Source organism: Fistularia commersonii, chromosome 29 (assembly GCF_037954325.1).
Source record: "Fistularia commersonii isolate RoL2024-O1a breed Wild chromosome 29, RoL_Fcom_v1.0, whole genome shotgun sequence".
In the NCBI taxonomy this organism is placed as follows: domain Eukaryota; kingdom Metazoa; phylum Chordata; class Actinopteri; order Syngnathiformes; family Fistulariidae; genus Fistularia; species Fistularia commersonii.
The window spans coordinates 8996033-9012299 of record NC_141312.1 but is presented as its reverse complement, the minus strand read 5'-3'; the positions used below and the strand labels follow the sequence as shown (position 1 = coordinate 9012299).

The 16267-nt window shown below is 38.3% G+C and overlaps 1 protein-coding gene across 2 annotated transcripts in view; it reads right to left on the bottom strand.

The window, feature by feature from the left end:
- Positions 1 to 16267, bottom strand: part of stk32a (serine/threonine kinase 32A) — a 63271-nt gene that overhangs the window by 30338 nt on the left and 16666 nt on the right. For both annotated transcript variants that reach the window (XM_086177284.1, XM_086177285.1), the window contains one exon: positions 11501 to 11674. In XM_086177284.1, the coding sequence (XP_086033410.1) occupies positions 11501 to 11674 (174 nt within the window). The remainder of the gene's footprint in view (positions 1 to 11500; positions 11675 to 16267) is intronic.

Below are 16267 nucleotides of genomic sequence, written 5' to 3'. Positions count from 1 at the left end.
TAATCAGAGTGAAAAGGTGGTGGAGATAAAAAACAGTGGATAATTAAAAAGGCAGCATTTACTACAATAAGAGCAGATTGTGCAAGAGGTGGGGAAAAAAACAGAAAGAATGAAGCAATAAAAGGACAGATTGGAGGTAAAAAAATATATATTTCTCTCCTGTGTGAGAAGTGGGGATGAGCTGGTGCAAACTAATCCCTCTGGCTTTTCTCTTGGATGACTGACCCTACAAGCTATTAGCAGGATATAATGGCCTCATTACAGCCTGCTATCAGATGCATGAGGGTAACTGAATCCTTACCTGGTCATGCAATACTGGGCTGATACTCGAGCAGACCAACACACCTGATGAGAACAACTTACATGCATGAAAGTAACGCACCTGCATTCATGTCCGTGTGCTCGAGGCACTCATGAATTGGCCAGTATGAACAAACACAGAATGACAGACACTTTCTTTCCATTAACTGTGAATATTGAGTGCGTGAAAACACCTTGGGCCTAATTTTGGACACAACACCATGCTTATACCACCAGAAGACTTGGTAGGGGAATATAAGAGAAACTCAGTGGATTATCTAGCTTCCTGTTTTGGGGGAAACGGGAAGCTGCAACAGTTATGGTAATAGAATATAATTAGAATATATAAGAATATAATTTTCCTTCTGCTGAAAAGGACAAAGTTCATAGCTTTCAGCACTCCTTAAGTACTTTGTGCATCTGTCTAATATACTGTATACATATTTTACACAATGTTTTCAAGATAGGCAACTGTTAATGTAACTGTATTGCCTTCAAAGCATCCAAAGGTCTCAAAAATGTGACCAACCATCAAGGGTTATCCTCTACACAGAATTATGATGCGGCCAATGCCGCCTCCTGCTTTTGACAGTTGGCTTCATGGAAAACAATGGTAGCAATCCTGTCAAAGCTCAGGGCTAATGGACCTCTGTCATCATTCATCTCTCTGCCCGCGTCACCACTGCTATGTTTATACATAGCAGTGCTTCTTAGCATGTGCTTCTTACTTGTCTATGCAGCCGAGAGTTGGCCAGAACAGGATATATTGAATTTTGCATGTAATCTCCACTATTATGACACAATAAAATGTATTATGATATCAGAGGTAAGAGAAAACAGAAAATTATCACCCCCCCCAATTTTTCCTATCCATGTCTATCTGTTAATCATTTTCATGGTCCTTTCAGATGGAACCAACAGCATCTAAGATATTGAGGTCGACGCTGCTTTGCCCTTGACGTTAGTCTGGTTTCTGGTTTCTGGCTTAATGAGAATGAAAAGCCATAAAGAATATATAATTTAGTGTGTTTCTATTTCTTTTTTTCTTTGTAATCATACTTTAGTCAGATTGCTTTTGCTGTTTTTCTGTCTGAATATTGCAGCACCTTTTTTCACAGGGTCTTTTATGATTCTGCTGCTTCAGTGGTTATCTTCTCTACTTCACAATGAAAACAAGGGAGCAGCTAGAGTTGTTTCCTTGTCCCTTCTCTCACAAAAAGAGCGTGAAGGAGATCTGGAAGCCCAAAGAAAACAAAAAATAAAAGTGATATAGCTACACCCTTTAAACATCAATTGAAAAATCATCTACAACCATGGATGCTCCTAACCAGCATCTTTCTCTTTCTTTACTCCCTTTAAAAGAAAAGCAGCTGTGACAAGTGGGTGAGCTGGCATTTAAGTGCGGTCATCTGCTGCTGTGTTTGCTCACTACGTAAACACGCTGCATGTTTTGACAACCTGACAGTCGTGTCTTTTGAGCTGAGATGTGGCTATTTTTTTTTTATTTATTCATTAGCAAATACTGTAAGAAGCTTGCTGATGTCTGTCTCCTTTTGAAAGTTTGGGGGAAATCAGAAGGTGCTGGGCAGATACAGGAAAAAAGCCTTAAAACATCAAGGCCAATGCAAAATTACACATGATAAATAATTCACCGAGTCAGAAACATTCAGGGAATGTCACACAGAAAAAAAAGTCATCTCTCCTCACCCTGCTCTGTGCCACAGTATCTCTACCTTCATCTGTTCACGTCTGTCTACCAACCTGCTTTTCTGACTGCCTGAATATTCTACGGCTGAAATCCCTCTCTCTTCTGTGCACAGCAATGTGAGTTCCACACAGAGGAAAGCGATCATTTTGGATCAAACTTCCTGGTGAACATTACATCGTGTTCGGAGTACGAACCCTCCTCCCATTGGCCGGTCTGCCATCATGAGCCAGGTTGAGCTGAGAGAAATTTTATTCGACAATGAAAATGATAAATTCACGTTTTTTTTTTTTCAGTAAAGATTGTAGATCTGTCAGAAGCTGGGACCTTGGTCTTTACATATGTCAAATGTCATCATAACACCCCTTCACCATTTTTCCCCATTTTCTTCTTTTTCATCTTTGCCAAAATGAATCATTTAACACCCTTCATATATAAAGACTCTTAAGGACATGGCACCACCCACATTAGCAGATGCAGATTAATGGTTATAAGTTACACATACATCTCAACATATGCCTATATTAGAATTGTTTTATTTCTCAGACGACTCATGTAATGGGTTTCTTTTTTTTTTTTTAAATAAAACTTTCCATTAACAAACAAGGTTATTTAAGACTATATACTCCCCTCAGCAGCTTGGCTAGACACCACCAAAGGGGAGTGGGGGAAAAGAGTAAATAAATTATTTGAGGCAGAGCTGTGGTTTGCGCCACCCTTCACAGAGAAAAAGACAGATCCTGCTTGTTGAAGGAGAAAAAGCAATGATGAGAAGAAAGGAGCAGGAGAATAAAATTCAGGTACAGAAAATCAGGATGTGTGCATGTTCACTTTTCTGTGAGATAGAAGACCGTGTGTTGAATCAAATCAATTTATGCTTTAATTAATCTGATAAAAAAAGAGAACTGCAAATACAAAAAAAAAGGTTTTCTATTTTTTTCTCTTAGAGTCAGTGTCTGCAACCAAACCAAGAAACCCACTGGAAAATGAATTTATGTTCAAAGAACATAGAAGGAAATTATTAAGAAAGAAGAACAACAGTCGCGATAATTTCTTTGGATTTGTTGACGACAAATCAAGTAATTTTACCCAAGTTGCTGAATTCCAATAAGTCACATGGCCCATCAACATTGAGGAACGTGAACATTATTAACTGAAAACAAAATAGAAAAAACTGGCATAAAAAAATGGACCAAGAAATGCTACAAATGCACTTTCTAGAAAATCATAAAAAGCATACACATTGCTGTAGTGTAGTGTTTTAACATAGAGATGCAAAATACCCCCCTTGTACCGTAAGTAAGGTCATACTACAGACTTCTCATCCCTCTCCTTGTGTTAATATCCACTAACTACCCCTTTTCTGATTTTATTTAGCAGTTAGTTTCCAAAGTCAAACAAAGAGTCATTCCACTACTTGTCGCCCGTGCGCACATCGCACCTGTGGAACCAACCCGAGATACCTGTTGTCGAGAACATTCATCTCCGCCTACTCCATGCGCAGTATCTTTCTTTCCACTTGTTTTGAGTGACTCATCAACTCCCCCAAGATGCTGTCTAATTGAGACTCTGCCTGGTGTAAATAATTCCAACTCACCGGAGAGCTTACTGTTAAAAACACTTACTTACCCTAAATTAGGATGCCCTAGATACATGGCACTCCTTGAAATCATTGTTTTCTGAGCTCAGTGTCTCAAATACTAGATAAATGTGTATATATTGATGTATTTATGCATATACATAAAGGCTCTGAGATATACGGTAATATAGTATTTGTATTTTTTACTGAAAGACACTGACTTTCTCTTTGCTGTAGAATGTTGTTCATTCAGAGCTCCATGCAAAAACAAAATGCACTAAAAAAGAGGAAAAAAAAGAGTAGGAGTGATCACAAGCACATACATAAACTCAAACACAAACACGTGGCGTGTATCCAACCACTTGATGTCTGGGGAGAAGAAAAAATAAATGAATAAAAAATGTTTCATAAAATGAGAAAAAGATTTTGTAATGCAAAATGAACAGCCAGGATAACAATGTCTTTACAGTAGTTCACTTGCGCGAGAACTAAATCCGCTAATGATAGCCTCACTTTAATTTTCCTCTCCAGGAACTGTAAAGATAGACTGAGCTGATTTCTATCAAGTGCTTTCCTCCCTATTCTCTTCAGATTCGTCATGCATGTATTTGCCATAATGTATAATTCAGTGGAGGAGTTCTTTTTGAAAAATTTACAGTGCCCATAACCAATTTTTTTTCCAATAAAATATGTTTAATGCAGGTGATAGAATTAGGCCAACAGAACACAGAGTCCCTTCCCTGTTAGAGTCCATTTTTGGATGCATTTTGGATGCTGATTATGATTTAATCATTGCAGGTCCATATAGAGAGCGACTGGTTGGATTTGGCTGATTATATCAATCCATGAGTGATGACTTTGCAAAATGTACGTAGCAAATTAGCAAAATAAAGGTTTAGTTTTTTTCAGAATATCTTTTTTAAACGTGATTATCGTCTAACACCTGTGAGCGATCAAGACTTTACGTTCTCCTCATCTAAAAAAAAACAAAAAACAACAAATCCATATAAATACTGCTAATGGGTTGATTAAAAATGACCAACTAAATACAGCCAAAAATGTATGATATAATAAAATTCTTGAAACCTTAGTTTTCACATTATGATCAAATTCAAAGAAAATCAACTCAGTGTTTCTTTTACTATTGCTATGCACAAATGATAAGGTGCATATGCACATGCACAAGCACGCATGGATTCTGTGCGTGTATTCCTGTACAGTATCATTGTCGGCATCTCCACATTTCATGAAGGAACTGTATATTCAATTTACATAGAAATGAGAGTTACCGCCAAACTCTCATCTCATTCAAAACAAATGAATTCAGATTGAACAGATAATGCTATCATTAAAAAACAAACCAATGCACAAACAAACAAAAACAACCACAACTCAAGCAGGTCAATATGACAGGTCTGTCAAATCCAGCACTGAAACAGAAAACTCTTCATACCCTTCTACTGAGAGAAATAATAAGAAAATCAATAAGCCACGCTTTATATTCCTCTCCCTATTCTACAGTAGTTCAAGACCATAGTTCTTGTGTGAGACATATCCTTTAGGTTAATTTCTGACATCCAGGGGTTTGAGATGAATCGGCACTCTCTCCACCAGATTAGTCATAAACTGAGGAGGTCCTGTTGTGGTCAAGTCTATTCTAAGCAGTGTTTGAACAGTCAATGATACATGGTCATCACACTGCCTAAAAAATAGATGAGGAAATAAGTAGTTACAATGGTAAAACTAAAATTCTATTCACTAAGGTATCCATGGTAAAAGTGGAGACTATTTGGCAAGACTCATTCTTGGCACCATTATTTGCCTATGGTGCAAAATGTCAAGGTGACTGTGCAAGATTTTGTTGATATCTGAATGACTTCCGAGAAAGGCTTGGCCAATCGACTGAGAGAACTTTTAAGTCATTGCATTACATGATAAAAAAAAAAAGAGAACAGGTATAATATAAAGACTGCTCTTTACTGCAAATCCAAGTACGGTACAGCTACTTTCAAAGTCAATGGAAAAATCATTTAGCATTTCTAAATGCATTTTTTTATTGTTGTGGGTAAATGATATATATATATATATATATAGACAGAGAGTGTAGTTAAAACAGTGCCATGACTGGTCTACCACACACTGCCCCTTTTAATATTAAATGTACTAACCCCGTAGATCCTCGTATTATGAGTACATGATCACTCTCTAACTATATTTTGTAAATCATACTCTGAACATGAGTATTAATTCATGATCGCGATTGAGTGTAGACATAGGAGTTTAATCCAGGGAATTCTTTGCAAATGAGTTCTGGTCAGGCTGAAAAATGTGTCCTGATCGATGGCATAATCTACATCTAGGGATGTGGATGGACTGTTAAAAAGAAACAATTTAATGACTTAAAAAGAGTCTGTGGAGGTTCTCCGTCATCCAGGTCATGGTCATTTCTACTCAAAATCTTCTTATCATGGCAACTGGACTTGATTTTCTTCACTTGAAGTTGTTCTACCCCTCATCCAAGAGGCTTCTTCAATTCTAATGGCCTGTGGGAAGTTTCTGAATATAACTGCCATAGTTGGGTACAGGTCTCGTTTAAAATGGCTTGTTATGCAGATGGTGGTGAGTTGATCGGTAGAAAATATGTTGAAGGGGGTTGTTATGTTAATGGAGATTTCATTAAGTTGGAACAGAGGAACAGCTTTTGGGGATATACTTGGATTAGAATCTGAAAAGGTGAAGCCAAAGAGACCGAATATGAAACACAAGAGTGAAACCTGTTGGATCACATGGACTGAGCCTCAGGTGAAAGTTACTGGTTCTGGTGGTGGATCTTTCTGGGGAGGATGCAGATGGCCCTCGTCAGTGTGTGTTTATCTGTCCTGGGATTGATCCTAGTGCAGTGTTGTGGGAAAAAGGTTGTGCCTAAAACTCCCATCTGTGAAGAGTGAGGTTACATCAAATGACACCATGGTTTCATACAGGTCCATCCTGATCTGTTTGACCTTGCTGGCAAAGTCCTGTGAACTCTGAATATGGTGTGTGGTGTTGCCAACAAAAGGTGCCAAAATCTTTGTCACCAAAATATTCTTTTAGGACCTGAGAAATTTTACATCATACACCTAAGATATAATCCGTTGCCCAAGTCTTTACCCCAATAGTGAATGCTTCAATTGGACAAATCCACCTTCAGAGCCATTCTGTGCTCCAGCAACAACATGCATGGCCTAAATGATGAACACTATTTCTCTGAGAACTAAAAATCTAGTATGTCAGTGAACATCTGCGCAATCTCCTGGTCAAACAGCATTTACTCGTCAGGCTAAAGCCAACAGAACCTAGAGCGACAGTCAACTTGTTGCATTGGACCATGAACCAGGTTATATGGACCTGTGAGAGAATAGAAAGTTGTTTAACAGTTTACGAGCTCTCATCAAACACATTATGGAGTTTAACAAGTTTAACAGGACTAAACAATGCATCCAACACACACATGCTGGCAGCCTGGCACACTGACAGTTTTATAGCTTTGAATTTATTTGTTTATTCCATGTAAATGAGTGTTTTCAGCATCAGTTTGAGTCCCTGATAACGCCTCTGATGAGAGACCTTTTATTGCTAAGATTAAAAATACACTAGAAGAATAACTAGCAGCATGGCGGTGCAGTAGTTAGCACTTCTGAGGGTCCCTGGTTTGATAGCAATAGGGATCCATTCTGTGTGGACCTTGCATGTTACCCCTTTATTTGAGTGGATTCCCTTCGGGTTCTTCGGAACCCTCCTACCGTCCAAAAACATGCATTGGTTGATTGCATTCAATGCATTGTCCAGATGTGTTAATTGGGGTGTGAATCAGCACATATCCAAATGCACTGCGGACAGCAAAGTAGGGATTTCACTATACAGGGAAACAGGTTTCTACACTGTACATGTGACAATAAATGCTTTGACAATAAATGTTTTGAATCTTGAGCCTTTAAATCTTGAATGTTTGCTTGTTAACAACCAGCATCGAAACTTGGACCAACAGCCAACCCCCAATTCCAGCAATAATATACTGGAGCCTCTCGGATGAGAGGTAATTGATAATGATTAACCATAGATGACTGAGAACCTTAATTGAAATTGCCATCTATCTTCTCATGATCGACTGGCAACTGGTCCACACTGCCTCTCGCCCAGTGGCCCCAAAAAGAAGACCTTTTGGGGCTTTCACATCAAACAACCAAAAGTGCCAGAAGTCAACAGACATTTGCACCCATCCCCGGTACTCCCGTTACCCCTTATTTGGTTTATTCTAGTACCAACTCAGCCATGTTTGGCTTATACATGCAGTGCTATTAGATTAACATTGTGCTGAAATTACAACTTAACTTGCCACTAACATTCATGTGTACCACTTTATAGTGTATTTTGGCAGCATCATACAATATACTCACTGAATCTTTTAAAGAACCTAAAATAATAACATTGGACTTCAGCCATGGGTTTCTTGGCTATCTAAGCCAGTGTCTGCTGTAACAGCAGATATTTCCAGCTAAAAAGCACTTAACTCGCTTTTAACAAATTAAAAAAAACACCAGCACAGCAGCATGGAGAGAATTTGTGTGTGTTGTGAACCCTTTGTTTATAATGCAGCATAAACTGTTGTGTCTCGTATGACCTCCATACCAAGATATCTTATCCGTTGTACGTACAAGGTGGTGGGTGGGCGTCATATCAAATAATGCAGAAGTACAAGGGTGAGGTGAAAACCCACTCACTGAGTAAGGGGGCGAGAGTATCACTGGGCAAGGGATTATGAGTGAGTTCTTAGCTATGTTGTTGGGAAGAGTGAAGAAGATGAAGAGTAACTCTTCATTCTGTGTGAACTCAACAACATATTGGAAAACCACATCTTTCATGATGAAATGCTGTAGGAAGTCCAACATAATCTCTGGTTAGAGAAAGAGACTTTCTATCAACAGTGATGGACGTGAAAAATCATCCATGCTCTGCCCATTAAAATGAACAGCTTCAGGCATTTGTAAAGAACCAAAGTGCAAACCCTGCTTTTCACTATGATGAGTAACTATCTGGCTGTCTGGCTTTGTTTTAGTGCAGAGTGATTCAACAGCAGGTGAAAGAACAAAGATATGGGTTTTTGTTTACTTCTCAAATAAGGTCATTTTTTTTTATTCTGGGGGGAGCGAGGTAGGAGACCATCTGCTGAATAATTTTATCGTTTAAGCATATGGCCATTAACCACCGCATTATTTGGAATAATAATGCGGTTCCATACAAAGTTCCATACAGCAAACTTCAGCTCACAGGGCCAGGTGTACATTATGTCTTGATTGTTCACTTGAGGAAAAATAACCACAATCTCTTTCTTCAACCTTCTTATGAACCCCTTGTGCTCAAGCAGACTGCAACCCATTTTAAAAGAACACTTTTAATCATAGAGGTTACCCTTAAGGAGGGAAAGCCCCTTCAAAAAATCATAATCTAACATAATCTACGCACCAATGACTAACTATGAGGAGGGGAATTGCAATACCCCCAAGGATGATACACCGATTCTCACTGCAGATTTACCATTGATTACTAAATATGGCAAAACATCAGGGCAGATTAGTAGACTTGCACCACTGTTATTGGGTCGGAATAAGTAAAAGACAATAAAAGGTAGCTTCATCATAGGGTGCAATACTGCAACTTACTAAGAACTGCAAGCTTGAAAGAGTACCCCCCTCCCCGGCCCCCCGCCCCCGCTCTGGGTGGACTAACAGGGCTTTACTGTTTGTCTCATACTAAAATGCATAGTTAAAAAAGAATGGGAAAGTTATTTCTTTAAAAATCTCATGTATAAAAGATATCATTTATCCTACAGACGCAGCCATTGTTTTGATAACACAATGCATGCTGGGTTGATGACGTATACAGGTTGCACTTTCACTTGGAATGGTGGATGTAAACAACTTCCTAAGGATTTGTGGCCGATGTATTTGATGCATTTCGCAGAGTTTAGCTGCCGAAAGAGCTCAAGGTTGCTGGTGGTTTTAAACGGACACCAAAGCCGAGCACTGTTCCTACAGATTTCTTTCACAGGCATATTAAAGGTCTCCTAGAAACAAGTGAAGCTCACTTGAAGAAACACCACAGGTAGGAGATGCTGGATGTTCTCTTGCGAGGATATAGACAACCTGCTACTGCAGAAGTACCGTCTGATGACAAAAGACCACAAATCGGCACGATCACAAGCTAACAACACCTAGTCAGACGACACAGTAGTCCATTCGTCTACAGTAAACAGCCAATGACAAAAAGTGGAGTTCCTTACAACAGATGCTCTCTCTGTTAGCCTAGCAACGCATTTGGCGCATACACACACACCAGCGACTTTTGACGGCTATTCATGTTTTAGTTCACCTCCATTTTTAAGCTCATTTTGACTTCTGTCTTCAGCATTATCCACCTCACTCACATCTCTTGTTGGGTTCAAACGTGTAGGGTGAAATGAATGGGATTGATCCCAACTTAATCTCATCACGTCACTAACCAGACAGTGTCGCAAGATAAACGATCATGGCAGCCGGCCCACAAGTGAAAAGTTTGTTTTTTACAATTTTATACAAACTAAGATATATTAAGATAATTTATTGATGTATTAATGTACCTCGTACACATATTAATCAAATAAGACACTAAGGTTTAGGTAACCAAGGATCTCTTAAAAACTTCAGCCAGTGTCTGCTCCAGCTTGCGAAGTATCAACTATTTACTCTCCACCTCTTCAACAACTGCCTCATATCCATCACCTCACTTATGCCCCTTTTCTATCACTACACACTGGGCCAAGAGTGAGTTGTAGCTATTCAAATTGGAATACTTTGTCCAAATAAATCAGTTTCTAGACAAGATTTATCATCATTATATATATACATGGTTCTGAACAAGCTAAACCAGTGAAGATCTAAGGTCCAACAAATGTACTGAGTCCTTCTCCTGACTGCTGCAAACAGACTTACTCAAGTGGTGTTGGTCCTCAAATGAAGGTACACGCTACTGCAAACGCTGGAATCAGCTTTTTCTGCCTTTGTGGACAGTCTGCTTTGTGGATATCCAAAGTGAAACGCTACAGATTTGAGCTACTGGTGGTGCTAATTGCCTTATACTACATTCTGCTGAGGAGGATATGTGGAAGACAAGGAGACTAAATGATGGAACAAGCTGGTGAAAATGTCTCGCTAAGAATTTGTGTGTGCGTGTGTGTGTGTGTGTGTGTGTATGTGTGTGTGTGTGTGTGTGTGTGTGTGTGTGTGTGTGTGTGTGCATGTCGCAAACACCCAGAAGAATGTGCTTGAAGGATAAACTTAAAAGCCATCTTGCATAATGTCAGTTATGCCCAGAACAACACCTCCAGCTGCTGGATTTAGCTCACCTCACTACATTCTGTTCAAGAAACACCTTAAAGTTGAATGGGAGCAGTGATCTCAGTTAATCAATAAATATTTATTAATGCTTTGTTGTTTTTATAGTCAATCAACACAGGTTTCATTCTTTTGGTTTTAAAGCAATAGTGTGATTAAAAGGGAGATCGTAAGCGCTCCTGTCCATCTCAAATCGCCAAGGTGGATAAATAATGTATCGAGTTCTGTATAACTGACTGGTTACAAGTATAAAGATAGTTGCACATCAGAGCACATTAACACATGCAATGCTCTGTAAGAATTGTGTGTTCACCACTCAGTGGTGTTAAAAAAAGGGTGGGACCGGAAGATAAATGAAATGCACAGCAGATTGAAGAGAAACAATTGCCACTAAATGAGTAAAGCTACTGTATTATTTTGTAAAGCAGTTACTGCATATTATTAAACAAAGTCTGGCAAATTTTACCACAAAATGCCCTGAGATGGAGCTATGAGAGAACATCTAACCTGTGTATGATCTGCTTCGTGCGCAGATACCCAAGAGCCAGAGCCAGTTCGCAGATGTAGAGTTTGACAGTGCTCTCAGAGAAGTGGACATTCTGCTGGAGGTGGTAGCGGAGGTCTCCGCCTAGAAGCAAATCCACCACCATAAACATATCCTCCTCATCCTGGAAAGAATACCTGCAAGGACAGACAAGGAAGATATAATGGATTGAAGACCAAACGTGATATCAAGCGCATGGGTGTAGATGAGATTGATAGGAAAAATTATTTCCTATCCATTGGTATATGCTTATAAATTAGAGAGGTGAGAGTAAAACCTCAACCTGAAAAAGTCAAGGTGTGGCAAATAAAATATAGAAAAAGCTGGAAGGAAAATGGACATTTAATAGTTTTGAAATGGGCAGCAATCAGATGCAATGTGCCCCAAATCGGTACTGTATGCTCATCACCCATTATTCCCTGCACTAACAAGCCATATTTGTAATGCTGCACTTCAATATGTAAGAGGCTATGGTTGAGGCTAGGTTATAAAATGCTAGGAGACAGATTAGATGATAACACAGTATTCCTGACTGGACTTTTGTAATAATAATATGGATACTTCATCTTGCTTTTCATTTTTTTTTTTTTCAATCTGCCCTTATTCTTTATTTGTCAACTTTGAAAGACTGTAATAGGCTTTCAATAAACACCACCCCAGGTACTGGTCAACATGACCTTGTCATAACCTGCCTGTATTTACTAAAGCTCATACATCAGCACGTGCATCCCTTGAAAACTTTGCCTTTTTCCTGTTTCCTGTTCCTTGAACGGTATAAATACTTCCCTATTTACTCACTCTATCATCTGGAGTAGTAGCGGAAGAGTCTCTTTATATCTCTATATCTAAGGTGTATATCTAGCACTGTAGTCTCTTTTGTTGTCTTTATTCATTCATACTTGTTTTTTGAGTTGGTACTCTTAATCCATAATACATTTTTACAGAGTTTTTTTCTGTTTTTTTTCCCAGACATACGGTAAAAGGCAGTCTTCTAATTTCAGACTTAATTACAAAAATGTGGACTCACTATTACACTATACAATAGTCGCAATGAGTGAAAAAGCATGATTTTTCCAAAGAGGTTTTGGTCCAAAACCTTCTGTAGCTGTAGAGATTGTGTGACTGTAAAGGATGTATTATGTTATTCACACCATTTTCAAACTCATCAATCATTGTAAGTGACCTCTTTTTTTGTATGGAAACACTTGCAGTTGCTTTTATTTTGTCATTTCAATTATTCAGATGTTTCCTTTCATTTGTCAAACCATCTGTGGGTTTTCATCTTGGCCAGAGATTATGTTTTTTAGCCAAGGTTCCTGTGGGTTTTCTGCCTCATAGGAGAACACTTTTCTTGTGCGCCCCTCCCCGATGAATAAGTGCTGTGGCTTCGCTGTGATGGATGGATGGTGATTGATTGAGCTGACTCCAAATTGTCTACCGAGGCTCAAATAATGCTGAGACCTCTTAAGTTCTGATTGCCAGTAGCCTCAACAGGGAGAAAGTCTATCTGTCAGACACTGACCTGAAGCTGCACATACAGTCTGACTGAGTAGAAAACCAAAATCTCACTCACTGATGAGGTGTTTTCTACTTTTGGCGGCAATCTTTACCTGAATAAATTGTTCAGTCATCTTAGCAAACAGGACTTACTACACAGTAACACAGGTGCCCTTATGATTGGAAGAAGATCTCCATATGATAAAACTTTTTTTGGAAACTCAAGCCTGTCATCACATATGCTCATGGACAATAAAGAAAAAAATACATTAAAAAAAAAATACATAAAGAAAAAAATAAAAACGCTTAAGACATCTTTTAAATGAAATGATGGGATTTAATGTAATTGTTTCAAATAAGATAGGGTAAAAGACAGTGGTGAGACCAGTGCTGTATGGTTTAGAAATATTGACATTTATGTAAAGACAGGAAACAGAGCTTGAGGTCACAGAGGATGTTGAGGTTCTCTTTGGGACTGACGAGGATGGATAGGAACAGGAATGAGACCATCACATTTAGTGAGAGAGGATATAAAGTTATTTGGTGTGAGAGAGGAGGATACAGAGAATGGGTTTACATGGAGATGGTTGATTTGCTGGGGTAACCCCTGAATGGAAAGGCCAACAAAGGAAAATAAGTTTTTTCAAAAAAAGATAGGGACAGTGATGTAACACACAGATGACCTGTTGGTAGAGTTTATTGTTTGCTTGAACATCAAGTAAAAGCAGTGAGACTGTATAATATCACCAGCACACACAGACTTTTTATTCCCCTCTGGCATCGGGTCTGCATCCTCCCACAACTTGCATGGTCTCATTTGTCCTTTCGCTAGGTCTTTCCTGTCTTCTAGCTTTCCCTCTCACCCACTCTCCCTTTCAGAAAATGTAGTTCCTCTGATATGCATCCATTTGAACGTGACCTCTCTAAGTCTGAAGGCAACCAGTCTGATGGGAGAACACCCTGCATGGAGCTTTTAGTGGCAGCAGCAGCACCCCAGGCCACTTTAGTAATGAAAGTCTCTAGCATTCACTGGAGCCCGGCAGCAAACAGAAGCGTGTCATTACAAAGGCCTTTTTTTTCCATTTCTCTTTTAAATGTGAAAGATATGCCTTGAAACAATACACAGTCCATTAGAAAAATTCTAAAGAAGCCATATTTTCCAAAATTTGCAAAGTGGAACGTCTCAGATACATAAAATATGCATTAAGAACATTGTAATTTAGAAGGCAAGAGTCATACAGTAGTATTTGCAGAAATAAAGGGAAGCTTTTGCCTATAAATGCATTTGTAATACAGACAAATTTTCCCATGAGTCTGTATGAATAAGAGTACCATTTGTTCCTATTTATTCAACTTGATTCTTCAAGGTCATGATTTCCGCATGCAATTCCTCAGAACAACAAGAAACTAAAATATGAACACAAAATCTGAACAACAGTTTTATAATAATAATAATATCTTTGGATGAAGTTAGGTGTATCTGACAACCATTAATTATTTACAGCGAATATATTAAGTTCTTAATCATAGATACTGAACACAGAGAGAGACATATACAAATTTTCACACATTGACCGACTAGCCAGAAGGTGGACGGTAAGAGCAAAGCACTCAGGCCAAGGTGTTTGATCGATGCTCACAGCCCTACAGCCTCGCTTTCAGACCATTTTTTACCCATTCCTTTAACTGTCAGTTCTCATTGATCTCTCAAATGCCTCCTGTGCGCATATGCACATAAACAAACACATTCAGAATAATGTGTTAATCAGAAGCCTCCCAGGGGAGAGGTGAAATGATATGGAGGAGGAAAAACTAATTCTAGTTTCCACAATAGAATTAAATGATGATTGACCATGACCTGGAGGACCAAAAACCTTCACAGACACATTCAAAATGAAAATTGCCTGTCGATTACAAAACCACTCAAGAAAAAAAAAACTTTAACATTCCGCATCGTCAATAAACTCTAATTTAATATATATATATATATATATATATATATATTTATTTGTCTTAACCTCGCTCTAAGCATTACAACATAGCAAAAAGGTGTGTGAGTCTTACCATTTTGTGTAATCGAAGTAGGAAATACTTTGTTTGGCAGCATGCTTATTAATAACAATTCTCAAATTGGGACAAGAAAAAAATTCCCTGTAACCTGTAACTTGTCAGGATAATAGATTTGATTTTTTTTTTAAGTTGCAGTTCATTCACCATACAATATAGCAGCAAAATATCCAAACCCATTTCAAAGTTTGCTTTGGGATTTCCTCATATATTTGAAACTCAATGATTAAACTTGTACACAAGATATCTACTATTTTTCATTTTATCTCATGAGTAGAGATCGATATAGATAGAATAAAGAGAAAAAACTTCATTCCTGTAGTACATCTTTTTTGTGCTTCTTGTGTATATTACGTTATATGTGGATATTTATTTGATTATGTAAAATCTGCATGGACTTAAATAGGTCTTACATATGACTTAACAGGCTGCTTTTCAGACCCATCAGAACACCATTAGACTGGGCTGAGTACTTGACATTCTGGCTGTTATTTGTATCAGTGAAGTCGAGCATGGCATTTATCCCGCCTTTTACCATTTATTTAGACTGTAGCCCAGAACCAAATTGACTGCCGCACAGCTCAGTGGCCGCATGATACACTATCCATTGTTTGAGACTTTTTGTTTCCTGATGCTTGGAGGCATACTCCTCTTGGTTCCTTTCAGAACTGCAATTTCTTTTTTAGTACATTATGTGATTACTGCCAAGATTGCTGAGTAAAAATGTGTCTTGTTCTGCATGGAAATGAAAGCATGTCCAGGATTACACAATTTATTAAGGTTGCCTGAAGCAATTGAAAGCTTTATATCACAATATTTAAGACTTATTAATAGGACACAAAGTTAGTTGGTGTGAGAGAAGAGGATAAAGAGACTAGATTTAGATGGAAGAGGTACAGGAGGGAAAAGCCAGAAGGAAAAGAGGAAGATGAAATAAGATTTGTCAATGTATGTCTTCTTGTCCTTTGAAAGTTATGCAATTGCTTTTAGATTTTGTCATGGTGGTCATTTGACAGTAGGTCAGATAATATATGTTTTATGCATGTGAATATCTATCTATCTATCTATCTATCTATCTATCTATCTATCTATCTATCTATCTATCTATCTATCTATCTATCTATCTATCTATCTATCTATCTATCTATCTATCTATCTATCTATCT